General features: G+C 40.4%; 1 protein-coding gene across 1 annotated transcript in view; it reads right to left on the reverse strand.

Moving 5' to 3' along the window:
- Window positions 1-268: 268 nt before the first annotated feature.
- The window catches only part of LOC104957155 (sodium leak channel non-selective protein), a 29,813-nt gene continuing 6,002 nt past the window's right edge, over window positions 269-24,079 (reverse strand). Inside the window, exons 4-31 of the mRNA XM_010784769.1 lie at window positions 15,220-15,356; window positions 14,568-14,709; window positions 14,353-14,426; window positions 14,207-14,210; window positions 13,725-13,816; window positions 13,477-13,599; window positions 13,198-13,254; window positions 12,589-12,709; window positions 12,364-12,495; window positions 11,542-11,709; window positions 10,691-10,795; window positions 10,046-10,152; window positions 9,830-9,950; window positions 9,615-9,713; window positions 9,315-9,408; window positions 7,571-7,677; window positions 7,361-7,435; window positions 7,135-7,254; window positions 6,963-7,031; window positions 6,722-6,870; window positions 6,499-6,592; window positions 5,925-6,057; window positions 4,835-4,950; window positions 3,348-3,505; window positions 2,294-2,444; window positions 2,019-2,168; window positions 1,766-1,883; window positions 269-1,150 (exon numbers count right to left, since the gene is read on the reverse strand). Of these exons, the coding sequence (XP_010783071.1) occupies window positions 1,008-1,150; window positions 1,766-1,883; window positions 2,019-2,168; window positions 2,294-2,444; window positions 3,348-3,505; window positions 4,835-4,950; window positions 5,925-6,057; window positions 6,499-6,592; window positions 6,722-6,870; window positions 6,963-7,031; window positions 7,135-7,254; window positions 7,361-7,435; window positions 7,571-7,677; window positions 9,315-9,408; window positions 9,615-9,713; window positions 9,830-9,950; window positions 10,046-10,152; window positions 10,691-10,795; window positions 11,542-11,709; window positions 12,364-12,495; window positions 12,589-12,709; window positions 13,198-13,254; window positions 13,477-13,599; window positions 13,725-13,816; window positions 14,207-14,210; window positions 14,353-14,426; window positions 14,568-14,709; window positions 15,220-15,356 (3,159 nt within the window). The 3' untranslated portion in view covers window positions 269-1,007. The remainder of the gene's footprint in view (window positions 1,151-1,765; window positions 1,884-2,018; window positions 2,169-2,293; window positions 2,445-3,347; window positions 3,506-4,834; window positions 4,951-5,924; window positions 6,058-6,498; window positions 6,593-6,721; window positions 6,871-6,962; window positions 7,032-7,134; window positions 7,255-7,360; window positions 7,436-7,570; window positions 7,678-9,314; window positions 9,409-9,614; window positions 9,714-9,829; window positions 9,951-10,045; window positions 10,153-10,690; window positions 10,796-11,541; window positions 11,710-12,363; window positions 12,496-12,588; window positions 12,710-13,197; window positions 13,255-13,476; window positions 13,600-13,724; window positions 13,817-14,206; window positions 14,211-14,352; window positions 14,427-14,567; window positions 14,710-15,219; window positions 15,357-24,079) is intronic.

Raw genomic sequence — 24,079 nt, forward strand, 5'->3', positions numbered from 1 at the left:
AGTTTTTAATACAGCGCGGGACACACAGAATGCTGGATGATCTATAAACTGCATGTAGGGAGGTAAACATTTAGCAAAAGATTTATGTTTTGTACTAGAGCCGAACCTTTACCGGGAAAACAGTTTTAACCATATAGTTCAATATTTTGGATGAAAACTGTTTGTGTTCAGCATCAGTTGGGATTGAACTCAATTCTTTGTATAATGAAGTGTGGATGGTGAAGTGTCTGCTCAAAGTTTGATATGTAAAGGAAATCAAATCCGACCACTATTTTGCTCATAAATGCCTGTATAGGCTTTTATTAGAATATTTGTATAATAGATTTATAATAATTTACAAAATATTTCATGTTTTGACCTTCACAAATACATAGAAGATAGATTTGACTTTTAATTACATTCACAGTCGTAAATCTAGAAGTTGCTTTCATGTGTTTGGTCTAAGAACAGGTATAAAGTGACTGTAAGAAAATTGATATTTATAAGAGTAATACTGAAGACCAGAAGAGACATTATCAGAAACATGGACTAAAACAGAAAGACAGAGAGAAAGCATTGACATGATAGGACAACACACATTATTGTAGCTGCACCAACGTGATTACCGGATTTACCGAAGAGTTTACATGAAACAGCAGAACAGTAGAAAACGTTTAGAGCAGCAGCTTGGTTTGTTTCATGAATGCAACATGTCCTTTCGTGTCTCAGGCCGCCATAACACCATGTGTGCCTGCGTAGAAAACCTCAGCATTCTTAATGAGTGGAAATCACAGAGGAAAAGTAATACCTAACATGGAGGTGCAAAATCCTCCCTGCATGTCAAAAAGGCTCCTCAGCGGCAGTATCTGCACGCACAGCCGACCATACTTTTTGGAGAGCTCTGATCAAAACACACTTGAAAAAGTGTTGTTTTCAGGGGAGAGCAAGAGGAAATGAAACGACTTGAGTCAGCCAGCAAGCTTCCCGTCTCATCTGAAGAAAGCCGCAGGATAGGCTGCACCTCTTCCTTAAATGTCGATGAGGTCGTCGCTGCTCTCGTCGCTCTCCACAGTCAGCTGACGGGTCCACCACTTCTTCACCTCCGACCCTGAAGAAGCCTCATCGTTGACAGGATTCATCTTGCACACTATGGACTTGACACTCGTGCGACCTGACACACAACAAACACAAATAACAGAGATTACACAGTCGGAAATTGTCCTGTCATGTCAACTTAAGTATTCTTTTTTTCCCTCTCAGAATCTGAATTCTTTATTTATCCTGGGAGAAATTAGTTGTGTGACAGTTGCTCCACTTTGGAATATAAGATACATAAGAACATTATTAAAACACAATAACAAATATATATAAACATCAAAAGTTAAAGTGAGAATGTGAAATACAAATAAAAGAATATATCAAAGAAGTTCAAGTAAATACTAGAGGGCCCTTGCCATATATTAGTTTGTTTTTAAGTGACCTGTTTAAAAATCCCCTCTCTGTGGGAGGCGTGTGATACAGTGGGTTGTGCGTTGGTGTTCGGATCAGGGGTCAAAAAAGGTTCAAACCCCACAGCAGTCAGCATGTCGTTGTGTCCCTGAGCAAGACACTTCACCCCAAATTGCTCCAGTGGGGATTGTCCACAGTATTGAGTATGTAAGTAGCTTTGGATAAAAGTGTCTAACATGTAATGTAATATAAGGTCACATAAAGCTTCTCTCCAGTTCCCTTTAACAAAACATTCTCTGAGTTGCTTGCAATAGACAGTATGAAGCTCAATACACACCTGCAGGCAGCCGCCACTGTCCCAGCTTCCTCTGAGGTCTCCCCAGGTCTGAAGAGTCCTGCCTGTATCCTCCTCTGTCTGACAACGTGGGGCTCAGCAGCTGCTGGAGACCACTCATCTAAACAAAGCAGAGATATCCTTTGTTACACCACTGCGAGCGCACACCTGCAGGTTATATGATGCGCTTGCTGTACATCAAGCTGTGAGCATGTGTGAGTGTGTAAACAGGGCTGCTATGCATGTGGGGCTTTACCTCAGGCTGCGAGGGGTTGTCCGGGTTGTTGGTATTGTGGTCTTCACTCGGCAAGGTGGTCTCTATGCTGGGGGGGTTGAGGAAGCGGCTGAGCTCCTGCTGCTGGCTCTCTCTCAGGCTGTGGATGATGCTACACGACTGCTGCTGCTTCTGCAAGGGCATACGGACATATGTGGTCAGTGTGTGATTCTGTACGGCGGACTGTACATGTGTTTTTTTTGGAACTTCCCCTGGGAACGAGTTCATATTTGTGTGATTTCTGTTGAGAGGCTTACCGCCCGGATGCGCTTCAGGCATTTCTTGAGCCACATGCGAATGGTTTGCTTGGCAACCTCTTCTTCAATGGTGTACTCCAACTGTTCCCTGGCCAACAGCTCCTCCAGCTGGAGAGACTTTCTAATGTCCACTGAGCGATAAGACAGCATGCTGTACACACATACAACACACCCCACACACACAGACAAACAGCCAAAAGAGGGACATATTTAGTGGAATTAGTTATGCTTTTCTAAAATCAAAGATTATCGGCGCCTTAAAGCGTAAACACTACTTACACATGTAAAGCTGTGGAAATCAAAAGTGAACAGAAGCAGCACCAAACCAACAAGAACACTTCTAAAGTCTAAAATGATTGGATTTTATATGACTAACGCTACACTTTAAAACCCTAAATTATTTGTTTTCAGGGGCAATCAAGATAGTGAAGAAAATCAGTCTCCATTTCTCTTTAGAAGCAGGTTTTCTCCTTGTTGTTTTTGAAATTTTGAACATTTTATATGGATAAAATAGGTATAAATGTACATTAAAAAAAACGTGACTAGTAGAGAGTTACTGTAATATGTCATTGAAAACATTCAGTGAAGGAGGGTACGAGTGTACTGCTCAGTATTAGCCATAGACTCTGAATAAGAAGTGGTTGCAGTCACTGTGATATCAATCATTGGTTTGTGGACTACAGTTTTAATGGCTTTTGCCGTATTTTCTTTTTTTTGTAAGCAGCAGTGACACTGGAAAACACTGAGGTAGATTTGTGTCAATCACAAGATACATACACTGCTTTATTGTCTATTTTACTCGAAGTAGATCAAAAATGTGCTAAATGAACATCAATTTGTATGTAAGACAATTGATTAAGTAATTAGTGGATTTGCCTCCTGCTTCATATTACAAAGAAAGCCATTTTAAGATTTTTAATTCAACATAGGCTTCACTTTACACAGCAGTGGGTTGGCGCCTGATATTGTCGTTACATTGGGTTATCTTAGTGGGTTGGCCTTAAACACTTCTACACTGTATCTACGTCAGGTGGTTGTGGTGTTGCATTGTCACCTGAGCACATCATGGAAGGTCACGTCCCCTCCACTGTGCAGGCGCTCCATCTCATAGCACATGTGTTTGAACAGCAGCTTGTCTTTGTCCAGGTCCACCTCCAGCCGGCCTCGGAGCAGTCGAAGCAGGAACTTCACTTTGGATGTGGGGATCAAACCCTGGGGAAACATCATGAAACAATTGGGTTATTCAAGGCAGTGGCCTGATTCAAGTCTAAAATGCTGCATATTTTTTATTTACCGAAAAATACATTACATTACATTCTAAATATACTTTTAGATTTATTTTAAAGGTCCCATTTCATGGCCATTTCCACTGATCATAATTCCATTGTTGAGGTCTACTAGAATAGATTTATATTGTGCAATTTTCCAAAATCACTTTGGTTTCTCATACAGCATCTCTGTAAACTACGTGTATTCACTGAATTTCACTCTCTGCCTTTAACGGCTCGTTGTAGCTCCAATAGCTCCAGCCCCCACCCTCCCTGTGAGCACAGTGTGCTCTGATTGGTCGGGACGTTATGAATCGCGCTGAGCTCTGTGGAGGTGTAGTTTCCTTGTTTAGCGATACACAGCCAAACTCACCCTGAGCACACACAAACTCACAGCCGAAGTAAAAACAATAAGTGTGGCTTGATATTGAGTAAGAAAAAGGTTGATAAACGCTGTGAGAATGGGTCTGCAGAGAGAATTTCGCCGCGATCCCAACTGTCTGTTATCAGCCTGCAGCCAGGGAGGAGAAATCAGCAGAGCTGCCTGCACTGAGTGTGTGTGTGAGGAAGTCCGTGGATTGGTCAATTTGGACCAATCAGCGGGGGCTTAACGTAACGGCTCCACGGACGTAACGTAACGGCTCCACGGATTGGTCCATTTGGTTCCGGGTACGGTTGACATCATGCGTACCCGGAAGAATCAATGTACAGTGACGTATCTCCAACGAGGCGTTTTGGGGAGGTATTTTCTGTGTTAGAGTTTTACTCGCTACAGGGTGTACTTTGAGGGTTTTGACTCTGCAGACCGTTTACATGCAGAAAAACCTTCATAAACACGCAAGGGGACGGGTAATAACCGGAAAAGCATGACATGTGACTATTATTTTTCAATCATTTCCTGTTTTATTTTGTCCTTGAGGTTTCGTTATTTTCATGCATTGGTTATGGGATGTCAGGCCATAGTTACATAGTGACTCAGATACATATTGCTCTGTATGTTATAAGTGTACATGCTTCCACAAATAATTCATCAGAAAAGCCTACGGTACTTCCGGATGACATTATGGATGAATGAAAGGGGGCCTACCTTTTTAATCCAGCACCCACTGTTATAATTACTTTTACTCCTATCTCTCAATGCCACACTTCATTCCCTTCAGCCTTACTCATTAGCAATCATCCTGCTTTTATTTTCTCTCTATATTATCCTGTGCTCCAAGCCATATGATCACCACCCTCTCTCCTCTGCGGTGTCCTATAGCACATCTCTCACCTCCCGTTTGTCATCCACCATGTTCCAGATGATTTGGAAGTGCCTCAGGTCATTATAGCTCAGCAGCTGGTCCTCCTCAGTGGAGTAGAACAGAGAGAAGTTCTCCACGATGATGGCTGCAGCAAAAGCAAAATATATTAATACTCACGGATGCAAATATTCAATGATAGCATTTCATTTTAAACTGCATAACCCGCAATAGTATAACAATGGATGCTAAATGTTCTGTCACCCTTCATAGCTCTAAATGTCTTTATGATGCCATGAGTCTGAGACTAAATGGATGTTTCACAATAATGTCTTGATTGAAACCCAGACTTTTTCAATAATAAAGCTGATAAGAGCCTAAGAAAAGGATAATTCCTTTCACACCGTTTTTTCCACTCGATTCTCCAGCCTAGTTTCATTCATACAACAATCACTCGAGCTCTTCTTGCTTTTATCATCTATTGCTTCTTTTGTGTGTGACCTTAAGATATTTTTTTGTAAAGAAAGTGATCTTTATAAAAGGTGCTCTCTTATTGTAAAAAGTATCTGAGGGTTAACTTATGAGTCACCATCTGTGTCTTTCCAGACAAGATTTCCACCCATACAAAAGAGTTATATTCAGATACAGTCCACAAAACCAAATAATAGACTCTTTTCTTCCATGTCATTCTGCCTCTCTCCCTCTTCCTATGATGGCCTGTGACGTTAGAAAAAAATAATTATTTCTGCATGATGGAGTTTGATCATTGCGTTGATAATAAGCTGCAATAAACTACATTATACTCTCTGGAGAAACTTTTTATTGTCTCTTTGGAGAGATGACAAACCCCACAACTGTGTTTTATGAGCTGCAGTCTTGCGCAATAAAAAGCCGTATGAAATAGAGCCCTTGCTGTTTGTTTGCTTCCAGAAGTTTGTCATCCTTTTGAATTGCTTTCAGACAGGCACACAGTTTTGTGCCCAAGTTGAATGCAAGGCCCTATAATATGGGGGTAAACTGATTTGGTGCACAAAATAATAATAATAATAATACATGACATTTATATAGCGCTTTTCCTGGTGTTCAAAGGCCTTAAAATGATATCAATCTACACACACTGACCTACGAGTAGGTTGAGCATGATGTAGGCTATAATGACGTAGAAAGAGCAGAAGTAGATAAGCGCTCCAGCGTAGTTTCCACAGTCAGTCTCCCAGTAGCGATGTTTATCGGGGGTGCAGAACGGGGCCTGCACCTGGGGACAGGGAAATAAAACATAAATCATAACAAATGCTTCCTGAAATATCACAGTAAATGGTTTGGTTCACCAAAGTTACAACAGAAACATAGAGTGATACATATTGCCATGCAGACAGCCATGTCAGCAGTTTTGGGTTATTACTTTGCTAAAGAGTAGTTATGGGGGAAACTGCTGACAGTGCGGTCTGTGGAGTATCTCACATTTGATGTACAACTGGGAGTAACCAGAGTAACTGTATTTTATTTTAGCTGTGAGAACAATATAGAAACATCTATTGGCCCCCATTGTATTGAGGTAGCGGCAGAAAATTGAGGTGAAGCGACCTTTGCATCGCAACATATAACGTTAACAATTGACAGTTTTGTTCATTATTGGGAATGAATGGTTTGCTCATGTGTGTGTGGGTTTGTGTGCTGGATCTACAGCTCATCTTACCATACAGTCGTGCATGATTTTGTTCCAATCTTCCCCTGTGACAATACGGAAGAGAACGGTGATAGCCTTCCCAGCTGTGGAGAAGTTGGCATGCCTGCGATGAGGGAAGACAGCATCAGATAAGGACTAGTTTGACTTTATCTACTGCATACAGCATGTAGTGCTCTTCAGGGGGAACAAGCAGAATGAGGGTCTGGTCGATAAACAGAAGATCCATCTTTACCGGTTGATGTTCTCTCCATATTTGACAGTGCCAAAGAGCACAACGCCAGCAAATGCGTAGCAGAGGAGGAGGAGGAACATGCCCACGATAATGAAGAAGCTCTTGTACATGCTGACCACCACCGTCAACAGCAGCATCTTCAGAGTCACCTTTATTTATCACACACACACACATTTATTAGTATATTTGTGTTGATAAAATACACATTATTTTTTGGAGTTGTATTTGATAAAATACTTACATGCTTCCCACATATTGTAAAGAATCTGAAGACGATCACACATGTGCCCATCATGTAGGTGTATGCATTCTAGAGGGGGAAATAATTAGTTATTTGTGTAGTATTAGCTAAAATACTTAACATTGATTAAATGTTTTGAATGTTCCGTTAATGTGACAGCAATTTGTCTAACCAGTAAGGAAAAGTGCAGGACTATCCAGATGACGCCCAAGACTGTGACCAGCAGGTCATAGCGATTCCTTCTGCTCTGCCAGTAACCCGCTGGAGACATGGCTATCAGCTTCATGGTCACCTGGGTAACCACGGCAACACAAAGTCATCAGACAGACGTCTATTCCAAGAGGGCGCAAGTATGGTCAAACGTTAAAACGGATGTATGAGTAGAAAAATGAGCTCACCTCCAGTACAAAAATAAGGGTGAAGACCACTGACAAGGTGGCAAGGGGAAATGTTGCGTCACCTTTAACATCCCACTGTAACAAAAGCATATTAACACATATTATATGTGTTTGGCAGCTTGCTTAAACTTGTCATTCAAAATACATTAGTCATAGAAAAAAGGAAAAGTGAATAACACATTTACATAATATAATGACATGAGGCATTACCTTGACTGAGAGAAGCACCGACTGTGCCAGCACCAGAACAGCAATGCCCCGTTTAAAGAAGGGGTGTTGAGTGATGTCATACATCTTGGCCCGAAACCCCCCGTTTTCTGTCAAGCAGATAAAAGACCACAACATTTTCAGCATTAACATTCAGTCAGCATGTGACTCTTTGACAGAGTAAATGATCAAATTCATACATCTGAAAAGTCAGCTGATGCTTTATTTTGTGGTGGTACCCCTTATTCTCCTGCAGATGGCACTAATGGACTGTTTGTGTGTTCCTTTTACACACAATTGTGTCGCAGGGTTCAAACGCATTTATATATGTAGATGGTTTGTATCAAGAAAAAGTTTTTTTTTTAAAAACTAACAATCACAGTGAAAATGTACCTTTATATTGTTAGTAGTTACTGTAACATTACTGGCCAACTCTGTATTTCAGCTCCTAAAACAAAAATGTAGCTTAAACAGAAGATGGGCCCATTAGGAAACTGAAGCTTGTTTTAAAAAGGAATGGGATGGAACTAATGGGATTGGCTATTACTGAAGGCCAACCTTACTTTACCTAATGATACTATATTATATTTGCCCCAGGAGGAATATCACTGCTCTACAGCTTTCCAAAATGGCATTTCCCCTTTCAAATGCACTTTCTTAATCGTATGCTTATTTCATGTGTCAACTGTCCCCATGTGTCCACATCATAGCAGAAAATTGAATATCTAATGGACATGAAGTGCACGTTTAAGAATGTTACATCCAGTGGCAGCCTCCATGATTGAATATGACTCCAGAGCATAGAAACAATTCTTGCAAGTACTTTGATTAAAACCGTGGGAGTAAAGGCCGCCTCAGTGCTGTAATGATCTGCCAGTAGTGAGTGAGTGGAGCCAGAGCAGAGGGCCTCTGGATGTGGATCAAAGTCAGCTAGATACTGCTGGAGTCAGCAGCACTGCTACTAGAATTAAAGCCATTGATTTTCTGTTAGTTCTCAACTGTACTAACAAGCGTTTTCCCACACAGCCTCCAGGGTAATGCCTCTATTCTCACGACTCTATTCACAGGAGGAAAAACAACAGTTTAAATGCTCATTATTCCTGTGTTCCAATTTAATTGCTAGCAAGATAGAGTTTGAGTCGGTGGCAAATATTGGTTTTAGTGTTTTTAGCTCTTGAACTGTAACTTTAATTGTATTCAACTTTCATGCTCATCTGTAAATGTATATCCAGTGTGGAAGAAACTGGTAGTATATTTGAACATGTAAAATGTTGATACATTCAGTGAAAGATTCCCTGACGAGGGCTGTGACATTTATGATTCAGTGTCTGGTATATCCGCGTTATCAGTCTTCCTGTTCCGTTTTTTTATTACTGCTGCTAGTCATCATCTGGGTGTCGTGATTACTCCTCCAAGGCATCAATCCTCGATGAAAAACAAGGACTATTAAATATGGATTAATCATGAAAGTGCTGCTAAACAATGCATAGGCACACCACACCATCAATCAGGGAACACGACAAAGACGTGACTTTCATACTTTGGCTTACATTATGTTTATGTTTATTATGTTTATGTTTATTAAGGATCCCCATTAGCTTTTGCTCTCGACAAAAGCTACTCTTCCTGGGGTCCGACACTTAAAACAATAAAAAAATAATACAACATTATACTCTGTCACTGATTTGTTTTACAGAATTTAAACCATTTGGTGTAAATCTTTGTGTGTTATCTTGTGTGTGAGCACCTGGGCGGGGGGGCAGGTGGAGAGGCTGGGCGATTTTCAGTCGGCTCTTCAGATCCTCCCATCTCCTTTGGTCCACCGTTAGGAGAGCAGTGCCCTGGTGGTGGGAGACACACATTTTGAATACTGAAGCAGGTGTTTTTGCTAGCTTGGTGGTCTAAAATGAATACAATGTAACTGTTGCATCAACGTTGCTCTCTCATGTCTTGTTGTTTAGTCTTGTTACTGAAACATAAAGAGAAAAAAACACCTGCAAAGTAATCTTAAAACCTACGGATCTGTATCTTTATAAACGCCTCTCACCTTATTCTCGTTGAAGTTTGCAATAACGACGCCCACAAACAGAGTGAGTCCAATCATGCATCCCAGAAACACAAAGACATGGATGTAGATGCCATGGATCTGCAGAAACAGAGGTATTACAACTGTTACAGTGTTCTTATAAAATAGAAGTCAGAGGTAAAAAGAGCTCTTTGATGGCGGTGATTTAAAAGTCAAAGTAACAAGAGGTTCAGTACCGGTCCAACTCTGTGAATTATGACATCTCGGACCTCCACCCAGCCTTTGAGGGACAGCACTTCAAACAGAGCCAACATGGCATTTCCCACATTGTCAAAGTTAAAATTACGAGGGTTGGCCCTAGGGAAGGACAGAGTGGACACATCAATCACTGGCTGAAGAAAAACAACCATAAATCAGGCAGTAATAAAAGAAAAAGAAGCAATAAGTCATACCAGACTCTTGGTACCCAGAAACCGGGCTTCTTCTCTCCAGGCCTTAGCTTCAAGTTGAGGTTCTTGGAAACGCTGACATTTATCCGGAATATACCGTGGCAATCGTCCTATTATCAACAGCACAGTTTACAGGAAACACACGACAAGTAAAAGAGGTGGCTGTTAGTGAGGTGCTTTACGATAAAAGTTGTATGAAAACTTAAACAATTAATTTAGCAACAAACCATCTTATAATATAACAATAACACTGGACAGTATTTTTTAATTATTCATAAGTGGCGTTAATAAGAAGCCCTCATCTTAAACAATTCAAAAGTCATAACATTTGACAAGTTATATTTTTCTCTATTGATGTATAAGTTAATGGATAAAATACAATTTCTCAACATAAATCTTGGTGAGTACAATGATGTTATTATTAGTAGGAACAATAGCCAAAATAAAAAATAACATGTAGAGACTTGTTTGAGCATTATACTGTTAAACATCTCTAAGTGGTTTTCTATATAATAATATATGGCACATGCTAAAAGGAGTATATAAAAGGAACCACTGGAATTTGACTTGGATATCCCTTGTATTTCCTCAGCAGGGAGCGTACAATGAGAGGGGGGTTTACTGAGGAGATTATGTTTCTTGCTATACCCGAACATGGATATGGGGGTCGTTGCACTTTGCAAGCTTTCCGGCGAACAGTTGAACTCCAAAGCTTGCGAACACCAGCATCAGTGTGAGGAGCAGAATGGAAACCTGCAAGAGAATCGATCAAGAGTTTAAGGTTAAACATAATTATAAGCCTGTGAGATTAGAGAGCAGGATAAGGATGTCAGACAGCAACATGTAGAGACTTCTGATGTGAAAATCCAAGTCAGACCTGGGGAGAATCAGTAATTACTGGAGGCTTCTGATAATATAATAACATCACAGGTAGGCAAAGCAAAAGGTAATCAAAACCCGGAAATGGAATGTGATAACAACATCAGCAGAATCCAATAAAGAGGAATAAGATGTTAGTGTACAAATTCTGGTTGTATTTTTACATGTTTTAAGCCATGTACTACAAATCATAAACCTTTTGCTGCCGGACATTTTCAAAAATATGTATTGTTTTACAGATATTTTTACAGTTTTAAAGTGTTGGATTCAAGCATCTTCATTGGAAGTTTAATAAAATACTGCACCGAAGTCCAAGAAATAAACTACCTGCTAGACAATGGAAACACAGGTATGTTTCAAATAATTTCCTTAAGTTTTCTCTTGATTGAGTGGTCAGAAGTAAGCTAAAGATGGACAAGACTGAGCTCTGTTTATGCAAATGTATCTGCAAATGTCAGTAGTGCATATCAATAGAGAACATTGTTTTTTCTCGCTTCTAAGATTTTAATATTGTAATGCAAAGATGTACAAAAAAAAAAACTAAACATTAAAAGCTTTTTTTTAATATATGCACTATTTGACCACACACAAGTGGAAAGTGTACATAGCTAACCACTAACCAACAGAATCTCCTTGAATCCTTTGATGACCTCCCGTACCACCTTCCTCATCTGGGGCACCAGCTTGAAGATCCTGAGCGGGCGCAGGCTGCGCAGCATCATCAGCAGCTGAGCCCCCGACTCAGGAGGGACGTCAGTGGGCAGCCAGCACAGAAAGATCAGACTCACCTACAGAGAGACACAGCAAGGACAGCCATGAGGGTGAGTGGAAAGAAATAATGTTACAGACCGTGCAGTGTGTTCATGCAACAGGTTCACCATGTGATTTACATCAGAGGCAGTTTTAGACCAAATTAACCGGGGGGGCCGTGCTGGGGCCAGTGATATTAAGAGAGAGGGGCACATTTAGTGTGGGACATTTGAGACAAAGACAGTGATCAAGATATTTAACAATTTTAGCGTATATAAAGTCATAGTACAACAACTAAAAAACAAAAACATGCTGGTATTTTGTTTCAGTAACATCATTTTGGTCAGTTACATAGACTTATCTTTCTGAGGGGGGCCACAGGGGGTCCAAGCCCAATGTTAAGGGGGCTGACCCCTGTTGGCCTCCAATTCCCTTATCAGAACCAACCATGAGACTATGTTCTACTGCAACCCCACTGAACAATATACTAAAGTTGAAACTGTCTTTTGAATAAACCACATGTAAATTACAGACATTTCAGAAATCCAAGAACATTATAAACTGGATGACAGTGAGGCCACACAACTGCTGTTATTTACATAATAATAGTTCTCAGCTATTATTGAAAAAGGAAAAAAAGACTTGTGCTTAAAGAGCTTTTCCGAGGGTTTATATTAGATGAGTTTTCTCACGAGATAGATGAAGATGTCCATGACTCCTCCGAAGTCTCTGATGACGGCTGTGGGGGTGAAGAACAGACCGTCGGCCATGATCTTCAGGTTGAGCTCGATGCTCATAAAGATCACAAACACGTACTCCCCGATCTGAAACAGAGGGCATGGATGTATCAACAATCTGTCCAATTATGAATCTGCTCGCTTGCTCATGCAGCCATTGATCCATCTGCTTATTATTACCTGCAGTGAAGGGGCATGCATGACCCTGGTGAAGGGGGATTCAAACATCATAGAGATGCAGGAGCAGATGGTGACAACAATCATAACCCAGTCCAAATAGGTGACGAGGCCCAGGAGATCGCTGCACACACACACACATTAACCTTTAGAGAAATAGTATATTCACTGTAAATAGGTCAAGAAAGATATTTGGTTTGCACTCAGGGATAATAAAAAAAAAAAAAGAGAAGAGCAGACAAAGACAGAGGGAGGATTTGTGAGAAGAGGAATCAGAAAGTGAGTGAAAGAATCTGTGTGTGTGTTGTGAGAGCAGCCCGTCTCTCCCACAGAAAGATGTCAGTGAAAATCCCCCGTCGCCAAACAGTATCTGATACAAAGGACTGCCTCTTACTTTAATGATCAGACCCTGCGCTCGGCTGGATTACGATCAGGTTGCATAATAGGTGGAATCTATTTCACAGCGCTCCACTTCACAATTTTCATTCCTTACCACCAGTTTTTGGCAAGCACAACAGGCAGGTAATAAGGTGCAGAATTAATAAGTATTCCACTGTTGTAGAATGAACAGATCAATAAAGAGTGAAGGAATCAATAAGTCATCACACTTACTACAGCTGGTGGTAGTTGGTGTTCTTCACTGCTCCTGTAATGGGGTCTGTTTTGGATCTAGATATGAATTCATACAAATGAAATAACATTTCAACATTTCGACAAGACATTAACCATTTTTGCCAGTATGCTGCAAATTAAACAAAGCAACAATTGGTACAACAGAGAGTTTACAGATTTTTTTTACTGAATAGCTTAATTCCAATTTGTTACCATTTTGGGCCAGGAAACGCTGTCAATAGAATCTTAGAACATATAAAGATAATATGCTGATCTTACGCATTGAAGCGAGCTCGGACAATCATCCTGCAAAAGTTCCTGAAGCGGTGCTCCCGCCCCACGATGAAGAGAGGCTTATCAAAGTAAGGATGATTTTCCCTCAATTCCTCTTCCTGGACTTTTCTACACAGAGATGAGACAAAGACCAGTTAAGTAGGTTAAAAACAAGCAGTGAATGCACAACATACTTTCCTTTCATCAGAACCTTTCTGTACAGGCTGATAGTGTGTCAAAGTGTGTGAGGATACCTTTTCATCTCTGCTTGTTCTTTCTTTTCTTGGATCATCTTGATCTCACTGTCTTCTCTCTGTGCATTACGATAGCGAACTGTACTAGAATGCTTCAGAAATAAAAGAGACAATACAGGCATTTGATGAATATTGGTAGTTATAATAAACAACAAAAGGTGTGATTAAGAAACACTTATATATATATATATGTGTGTGTGTGTGTGTGTGTGTGTGTGTGTGTGTGTGTGTGTGTGTGTGTGTGACAGAGAGGGAAGAATCAACAAAGCCTGAGTGCTGTTAAAGCATTGTATAGCTACATAATATTATATGCAAGCATGTACAGTATAATATTCGTTTCACCCACATTAGGAAGTATTTCATGGTAGGGATGATGCATACACAGCTAGCTGGGGTCTCCAAGGATGGTGTCAATCCAAAATCTTATGATCTCCTGAGTTATGACCACATTGAAAGGTGGAGCAGGAAAGTGTAATAAAAACCTGCCTTGAATACGCATTGAACTACAGCCACTGAAATGTTATTTTAAAAAACAACATACAATTTAACCAAATGCAGCTCACTTCTAAGGTAGTCGTTTGACCTGCAAATCACTTTAACAATGCTGGGGGCTATCGACTGGTCTTACCGTAGGATTTTATTTATCGTATTTTCTTTTTCCAGGAGGTTACGAGCTCGGATACTAAATATTGACCTGCGAAGCTGAAAGAGCACAAAGTGAAAGTCCATCAGTTGATAGTTTGTTACTGTAGTGTACCATCCAAAAACACAACATACACAAAACTGTTTCAACTTATTGTTGTGTTTGTTTGTGTAAGTTAGAGAACAAGTGTGTGGAAGTACCTTTTGGTCGATATACTTGTTGTCTTCAATGGCTGAGCGTTTGGAGTGGTCACAAGAGGAGGATGATGCAGAGGGGAGACGCCGGAACAAACAACTGTTGTCCTGCTGTTGACGATCAATGAACTGCTTCATAAAACTCTCCCTAAGGTACACAAAAATACAGCACACACAGACACGATGAATTGTATGGCATCGTTTCCTACTTAAGAGCTCGATATCCTTAAACATGAAGAAATTATCACATTATATTATAAAAACAAACTATAATGGTGCAAATTGATATAATATATTGTAGCAGAAGCTTTCTGACACAAAATTGGTTACTATTTTCTAGGTGCAAATCTGAAATATTTGTCAGTATGTTAGATTCTGCTGAAAAATGGTGTCAACATCGACACTTTTAAAATGCTCAAGTCACAGTCTTGTTCTCACAAACTACTACTGTTCAATGTGATGAGCCAGTCTTTCTTCTGTTAGGGCTAATAAAAAAAGTGCCAACATTTTGTGTTTTTATTGGTTTCGTCAAGTTTCATTTAAAAGAGTAATCCAACTTTGTTTAATTAAACTGGCACTCATACTGCTGCGTTATATTTCAACTTTAGTCATCCCAAAAGTATGAGCTGTATACGTTCATTTGCCTGTGACTGTGTACCTTATCCTGGGCACGGTGAAATCAGACGGGAGCTTGGAGATCTGCACCATCTGAGGTCTGTTGGGGAACTTCTCGAAGATCCTGAGGCGTAGAGGGAGCTTCTCTTTGGTGTCAGCATTGGCTTCACTTTGCTTGAGCTAAAAGAGGGGGCGAGAGAATCAGTTCAGGCACAGCACAGCAAGACAAGTCACTGTTGAAAGGGAAAGTCAGCCACTTGATGTGAATGAAGAAGAGATTACAACAGGATACAAAAGGAAATAAGGACACTGTCACAGTAGTTTGTGTTTGGGAAGTTAGGGATTTTTGAGAACTGCATGAAGTAACCATTGGTATTTATGGAGAAATATACTTGAGTCTAAGCCTGGTAATGCATGAGACAACTGTGAAATGCAGATTGTATTCGAGGATGTAGGAGTGTAGCTGTATGTTTCTGCCTGATGGTGGCAGCAACACACTGACCTACAACACACACAGCAAATACAGTACAGACAACCACATTTAGGATGAGATCCCACTTACTTTTAGAAAATAATGGAGAAGGCAACAAAAGAAAAAGGAAAGATTACTTTGGAGTGGTTAATGGAGAAAAGAAAAGGTAGCGACAGTTGGAACAATGTGCATGAGTGCAGGCACACGTTGGAGAAATAAAAAGACGACAAAAGAAATGAAACCAATTATTTCCTTTTAATTACATATGAGGGAGGCTGATTGAAATCCCCTGCAGGTATTCTCTGTCTGGGTGCCGGGAGATAACCTCTGGTGCAAAGCAGATTAGGCTTGGAAATAAAATGCATTTGGGGCAACGGTGAGTGGCATCTTATCATTCAGAGCAGGAGACCGCTGTGAAACATATTGACTGGGCTCGGTGGTGAATATTTCTCCGTCAGTCATGCCGTTTGCCTGCCTGTCTACCAATGCAGACGTCCCTCCACGCTGTCCGTGTATATTGGTCTTTCTGTCTGCGCTTGTCTGAATGTGAGCACCGGAATGACTGGAACAGCCCCTTGTATCTGCGGGATAACAGCCGGTGGGAAGGAGAGACCCGACAAAGGACGGGATGGAAATCTGTCTGTTTTCTTTTTCTAACAGACTAAAATGTGGGAGCTGCTTTTTTATCCTGAGTGGGTGAGAAGTGAGTGGCATACTGTGAAGATGGAATTATGTGCCAGCGTTTGCTTGCCTAGCTTTTCTGTCTATATTATGTCTCCCAAGATAGACAGGAAAGAAAAAGGCAGAAACAGAGAGAAACTGAGCATGAGCCCAAAAAAAGTAAAAGAGAAATGCAGAAGAAAATAAAGTATGAGACAAAACTTAAAGGATGATTACATATAGACATGTAGATTATGGTTTTAATGTGACTTATAGCAATGAACAAAACACCACCTTACACTATATCTGCTTCAGCAGTGTGGTATTGAAAATAAAAACGAGTGGAGCAAAATATTGATCTTCTTTCCAGTGCTGCAGTTCTCCGGCTGAAACTTGCAGAAAGTGCTGCAGTCATCTCAAAATAGTACCTGCACATTACAGTATGTTGCTGAATTCCCAGCAAGCAGAACACACACAAACAAGAATGCACACATAGAGTGCAGGATTTATATGGACCATACTATTCCCAAAGGTCCTAATCAATTGGGCCAACTCAGCGAAATGTTCAGTTTAGCCAAGTCTCTACACCCTTATCTGCAGCAGTATCCCATTACAGCAAAACTGTCTGTGCCATGTATTGTCCTTTGTTGATCTATGTCTTAATCTCCAACTCTCAGAAGATTTTGTTCTTCCCCACCACAGCAAGCATCTTTCCACATCTCTTTATGAAAGACTGCCCCAGTCTAAGAATCTTATTTTCAACTTCCGATTGTTCAAAACCGTCTTCATCCCCCATCCTTCCTTCCTTTCTATTTTCCCAAAAGAGGAGAAAGAGGATCTGCGGGGAGAGGAACGGACTAAACATTTAAAAAATAATTGCTATTCAAATGTATAAAAAATGTGTAGCGTAGGTGTTGCACACTGTACTGTAAGTCAATATATTTGTTTATTTATTTGTATACTGCATCTAGGGACCAACCAACTACCATGCAGTCAATTTCATTTCAATTTACCATGGGAAAATAAATTAGAATCCACTGTTCCATGGAACATTTAGAATATCTTTTTAGGTAGGATTGCTATTGCACTTTATACCAAAATATTTAGAATGCTAATTTCTGAAGTGTTTGTCTGCTACAATACCAACGTTTAGTTTCCTCTATTATTGACGCAGTGTAAACCTGTAAAATATTTACCTGTTGAGAAAATGCACTCGTAAGGTACTATAGATAACCATTAACTACACGCCAACACATTGGGCCTTCTGTCTGGTCAAAGGATCAATAGAGCACACATGGAAGAGCTCAGGAACAGAGCACTTACCAGTAAAAATATATTATCTATTGACTTTTGGTTTGAGGTGTTGCTGTGTTATAGAAGATAATTTACTTTCTCCTTTACGTGCGCACATGACAATATTTTAAATGATGTAGATGCACATCTGTGTAATTAAATGCACCCAGTATATTTCTATATGTCAATGTAATTAAAGTGGCTGTAATCAATATGTTTGTAGGAGCAAAGGATCAATAATTATAGCCTATGTAAAAGGTATCACTTGTGGTAATGAACACACTAAGAGAGTATATTGGACTTTCAAGAGCCAGGGGGACACAAACAAGGCTCCAATGAATGCTAATGTTGCTCGGTATTTGATAGATGTGTGATAAGGCAACTTTGCTAAAGGGTTTGCCATCATCAATGTGTGGCAAAACAAATCAGTTGTTCCACATTTGAGTGTTTAAGGATAAGCACTTTTCCCGAGTGTGTGTGTTTGTGTTTTTTATGGAAAATGCCGGTGTTTCTCTATATGTCACAGTGAATGGTTGATAAGTCAAAACTACCGCTTCGCTTGCCACAGATGAGATTTAGTGTATAGTGGTGTAACAACAGAGCCAAGACTAATGTGTTTTGCCTTGAGACCCATTCAGGTGACCTGCCACTGCTTCCCCCTCCATTCAAGCCAATTTCAGGCTCGGCTAAGCTAGGGAGCTTTCCATCTTGGATTTCCACAGCTTTCCTTAACCAACGGTGAGCGATGGAGAAAAGCTAATGCTGACCATTAGCATTAGACCAAATCCAGTCATGGCCATAGTTCAGTGGGAGCATGGGGAGAAGATAAAACAGTCAGCATCAAAATGAACTCAGACAAGCGACTGGAGAGTCTAATACGATGGGGAGTGAAAACTAGCAGGGAGGAAACACATGGGTCAAACACATAAAACCACTCCATGGAGACCCTGCTCACTTTGGCTCTAAGTATCTAGACCTCCATGTAACAAGTGTGATAACATACAATGTACTTTGCTTGATTTGACAGCTGCAGTAGCAACTACATTTAGCTGAACTCCTCCTTTTACCCTTTTCTGTTTAATATAGTCAATCATAACATTTGTAGTAGAAAATTAAACTAAGAAAGCAGAAAACTGAATCTGATTGGAAGAAGCAGCAAAATATTGAATTAAAACCCTTTTAGAACGGATCCTCCAACTGCACCAAAACAACTTGGACATCACGGGTATGGCAGTTCAAAACATTAGAGGCAAGATCCTCATCTCTCTTTTAAACATTCTGATAATCTGAGTATTAAAAAAAAAAAAACACAAGTACCAGTTCTAAATACATGTTTTCCCACTGTGTAATTCATCTGAACCCACTGCCCAGTCCTGTGAAAGTGCATCAGAGAAATGCAAGCATAGAGCACAAGTGTATTCGAGGCTAGCCAATGGAACAATGGAAAACTGATGAACAACCGCCTACAAAAATGCTGCCCACACACACACTCTCCAAGTGCCTGTGGGAGGATGTACGTACAGTCATCTGCATTTTACCATTCAGACATCAGAGCCTGCCATTCAGCTACAACACCAGACAACAGCTGTGTATGTGTGAGAAAGTGTGTATGTGTGATCATAGACTACACATTTTAGTATTAATACAATACAGGCTTACTTTCTGAGTAATCGTTCATTCAGCATTGTAGATACTTAGACAAACAAAGTGAGTATGTTTCTGTGTATTTGTCTGTGTTTCCTATGACAGTCATATCCATAATCTTTATAAAAACCAAAATGTATAAACAGTACACGTAGAAATGCCTATTTGCACCGCACATTCCCTTACAGTCTTGGTTGGTTAACCCCAGCCTTGGGCCAGTCCAGTTGTGATACCCAGGGGTGGAAGTGTTGAGAGAGAGAGAGTTAGCAGGGTCACCCGCTCCTCTCATTAGCTGGGTAATGAGCCATGTTATGGAGCTGCTGTAAAGCCACATGGCCTGTAAACCTTTAATAGCTACCACCAACCAACACCCAAAACAACTGCAGATACCATCTCAAATAATCGTAAATCCCTGGGTGGTAACCTTTGTTGGATGTCACATCTTCAATGTTCTCTGATATATTCCTCCAGTAGCTTTTGTATTTTCCATCTGTTTTGTATGTCAGATCTGTGTGGATATTTACCATAATACAAACCAAGTCACACATGTTTAACTGTACCTGTTCAACACATTCAATAGAGTACAACATCTTGGAAGATAATTGATTCCAACCTTTTCAAATAGTTGCTCAACATATGCCTCCATTTTAGCCAGCCTCCTCAATTCTTTGTTTTTCCATTTTTGTTTGCAAAAATAGTTGTGTGAACAGAAATTTCATGACGACTGTATGTTGGTGTGTGTGTGTGTGTGTGTGTGTGTGTGTGTGTGTGTGTGTGTGTGTGTGTGTGTGTGTTCTTGATAGTTTAAGCACATGGCAGAGACATGGCACAGGGCCTGGAGTGTCTCCAATAGGAAACTGAAATGACATTCACAAGATAAGTACACATTGTATTGGGATTCTCAAGGGTAACGCTTTTCTGTTCTCTGCTCCCTCTGTCTTCCTCGCCTTTCTTCTCCTCCACTTAATCCCCAAATAAGTCCTTGGTCCATTAAATCACATACATGGAGGACAGGCTTTTAGTTTAACTCATAAATAATGAAATCCTTGGTGGGTTGCCATAGAACAAACCCTCTATAACACATTTGATCAAACTAAATTCTCCATAACAACATGTATATTCAAGCTGAGTGCCTTCTGCAGTACTCAGAGAGCAGACAGAATGCATAAACAAGCCATCCCACATGCACACAGATGCCCACATCGATATTCAGAAGAATCAGGAGTGATTTGGAGGGAAAAGCCCCGATTGTGTAACTGTTGCCAAGGTGACACTATATGTTCCAGTCACAGCCATGGAGCAGTGACTACTCATCCTAAACCTCATTTGTACCCAAAGCAAACATTCATCTTCCCTCTCCTTCTGTTCTCCTTTCTCTCCCTCCCCATGTGTTAATCTCTTCCTCCACCCTTATCGCTCACTCCATCTCCCATCTCCCTCTCCCATCTCCCTCTTCTCCCGTTTGATCTCTCACAGTCAATGCCAGATCATAGGCTACTCAGTTCAACTGACAAATATGGAATGGGAGGATAGACGCAGCTTAGCAGACAACCACACACTGTCACTGTCATGCTTCTCTCCATGCTAGCTTTGACAGGCCTGACACACGGGGGGCATCAAACTGATGCAGCATCACACCCTCCATCTGTGCCCTGGGGAACACCGCACAGTGTTTCTCCAAGGATGTTCATATGGGCCTCGCTCACAATAATGCCTGTTAAACTGATAATATATTAGGGATCTGAGAGGTCATCCATCATCATCCATCATCATCCATCATGCCACAACTGTTGCGCACGTAGACCTCGATGGCACCCACTTATAAACAATTGTCTTCTCCAGGCATAAATCTTTGAGCAACAACAGATTATAATTCAAGTGTTGCATGTGTGGTCTTTGCACTAGATGGCAGTGTGGGTAGATGGTAAAACCTATGAAACACACCGGGCTACTTTATCATTTCTAGAGCTTTTAACTGAGCACAGTCACATAATCTGGGGATCTAATATTTACAGCAACAATTATCCTTGAACGTGTGCAGAGGAAATCCTTTCCCAAGGCCATTTGGGACTAAAATAACAAGGCCAGAGGCTACTGGGGACACACATGAACGGTTCAACGGATCTGTGGCAACACTTTGACACATTTTAATGGGGTATAACCAGGGTCAGGAAATGATATGTACTTGTACGAGCATGTCCTCTTATCCTTTGATTTCATCTTTCTTTCCCAATAAAAACAGCCAATAATAATATGGATAATGGTGCTGTACTTAAAATAATCAAACAATGATATGTTGGCTAACATTAGTTTTTTAACATTATAACCGTAGACTGTTATTTTATAAACATACTTATCCGATTAGGATTTCTCAAATTTGCTGATATTTATTTGATATACAGTAAGTTGGTTATAATAGGTTATTTTTCTGGTGAATAATACTAATAATTTGATGGGGGTTTCATATGGAAAATTAATGTCATTTATTTACTTCTCAACATTTTACCAATGCTGAATAACCTTATAGTTGCTTATACAGTATACTTGCCAGTTCAATTCATCATCCAAGCTCTAATCTAAAAAAATAAACACAAAGCCATTGCCTGAGTAAAACGCTGTATGTTACTCCAAGTATTTGTACTCAGGGTTCGTGCTCATGCTGTAGGTCAGTGGTTTCCAACCTTTTTTCCCAAGAGCCCCCCCAAATGACTCCTGTTTGGAAGTTACCGCCACCCCACGTGTGTGTGTGTGCGTGTGGGGGGGCGCAACGGCGGTAATTAAAGTTTCAAAGTCTCAAAAATGCTACAACTACTGTCACAAACTGGATGAATGTGAAGTATTTTGTTAAAGGAGGATGAAAGCGTAATTAAGGAGCACTATTGGAGTGACTTTGATGGTTATTGGACTCAGGATTCATTCATTTGGATTCCCGCTGTATGAAGAAATGAAAGGACGAAGCAAGTGGAAAAGATTCACAAAGGGATTAAACTGTTTAAAACACATGCTCAAAGTAAGCCGGATTTTGCCGATGTGTTTATGTGGATTCAAAAGTTGTAAATAATCTACAAAATGGAGGAGACCGATCTGATCGGAGCAACTGTGACAAATAATCCAACTGGAACCGGCATGGACAATGACTATGTTTTAGAAATGCGCTTATCGTTATCCAGACAAGCCTGGTTTGGACACTTTACGGGCAGAAGAAACATTTCGCATTGCTGTCTTTTTATGCCTTTAATAGCTACTAACTTGAATTTGTATTCAAATTAATTAATCAATTATTTTTTATATTTTATTGCAATGTAGAGACAAGGCTCTTAGTGACAATCATGTATTGCGTTACAATTATATACAGGTTGGGAACCACTGCTGTAGGTAATGTATTTGTTGCTATTTTTTAGACATAACAAAAACGACATTAATATCAATAGAAAAGACACATTTAACTGTTATCGCAAAGTAAGTAGGTTACTCAGTAAACAAAAATCATCTGAGCCTGTAGCGCACAACTGTCCAATGCAGGCTGAGCACTGTCACAGCTACATCATCTCCATCATCTCCATTTTTCCTTAGAGTCTGTCTGGTAGACTTAAAATATACAAATATCAAAGGACAGAGTGAGAGGTCTCAGAGCTCAATGAGCAACGGATTCAAATGTCAGTTTGTCTTCATACATTTTGTAAACAGAGTGTAGATGACGGCTCCGCTTTTAGCTTTTTTCGCTCTCTGCCAAGCCATCTACTTTCTTCTTTTGAGCAATTTCCCCAATGTGTTCCTCATGACTCATCCACCTTGCCCGAGGACCTGTTTGATTGCCAGGCATAGCCACTTTCACACAAACAGAAATGCAAAAATGAGTGTGTATGCAGAATAACACACACATAGATTTATCACCACTGACAATTCATGCCCATACAAGTTCAGGAATACACACAACCACATCATCATCATCATCATCATCATCATCACTGCCCTTAGGGGTAAACACCTTTTTCTATTTGGTTGATATCTAGCGGCATAGGGTAAACATATTCCCCTCTCCCTGCATCTCCCCTTGGTCTTCCAGTCATTTCTCTGTGGGCAATAAGGATTTGTGAGATGGAGATGGACCATCAGTCTCTTCTATCAAAAAGCCCATCAAACTGTGACACAGCAGGTGAAGGAGGAGCAAAAATGGGCAGCAACAACATCCAATAGTCAAAATTGTTTTCCAAATCACGTGCGGCAATGCTATTGCTCCCTTTTATGCTGTCTTTCTCTGGTAGATCAAAGGTATTTCTAGGTGACAAAGGCAAAGGAGAAGCAATACATGTAGCAATAAATATAGCATTAACATTCATAGCTTCTCCAAAGCTACTGTAAAGGGTTTCATGAGCAGTTTCTTAACAGCTTTCAAACAGAAAACACCTACCAGGCTGAAGTGTGTGTGTGTGTGTGTGTGTGTGTGTGTGTGTGTGTGTGTGTGTGTGTGTGTGTGTTTGCATTGAAGGGGGGGGTCTCTACTTCCTCTTTTCCCTTCTGATTTCCGCTTTTCTCATGTCCTAGGCTTCATTTCATAAAAAATCCTAGCAAACCTAATTTCATGCAATAAATGCATTATCCTAATCAACATTGATGAGTTGAGCATGCACTGGTGCACACATGCATATATCTGTGTGTGAGCGTGTGTGTTAGTGATTTTGCCATGATTAAGGAATTCCTAGTTCTTCTTTGCTCCTGGCTCATATAGAGTATGGTGGAATAAACCAGTTCTACACCACTGCATGCTCCCACTTACTAATTATTATTGACCACTCTTTATGTGTAAAGTATGTATACATGTAGGTGTGTATGC

The sequence above is a fragment of the Notothenia coriiceps genome, unplaced genomic scaffold (genome assembly GCF_000735185.1).
Source record: "Notothenia coriiceps isolate Sejong01 unplaced genomic scaffold, NC01 NC01_scaffold00000724, whole genome shotgun sequence".
NCBI lineage: Eukaryota > Metazoa > Chordata > Actinopteri > Perciformes > Nototheniidae > Notothenia > Notothenia coriiceps.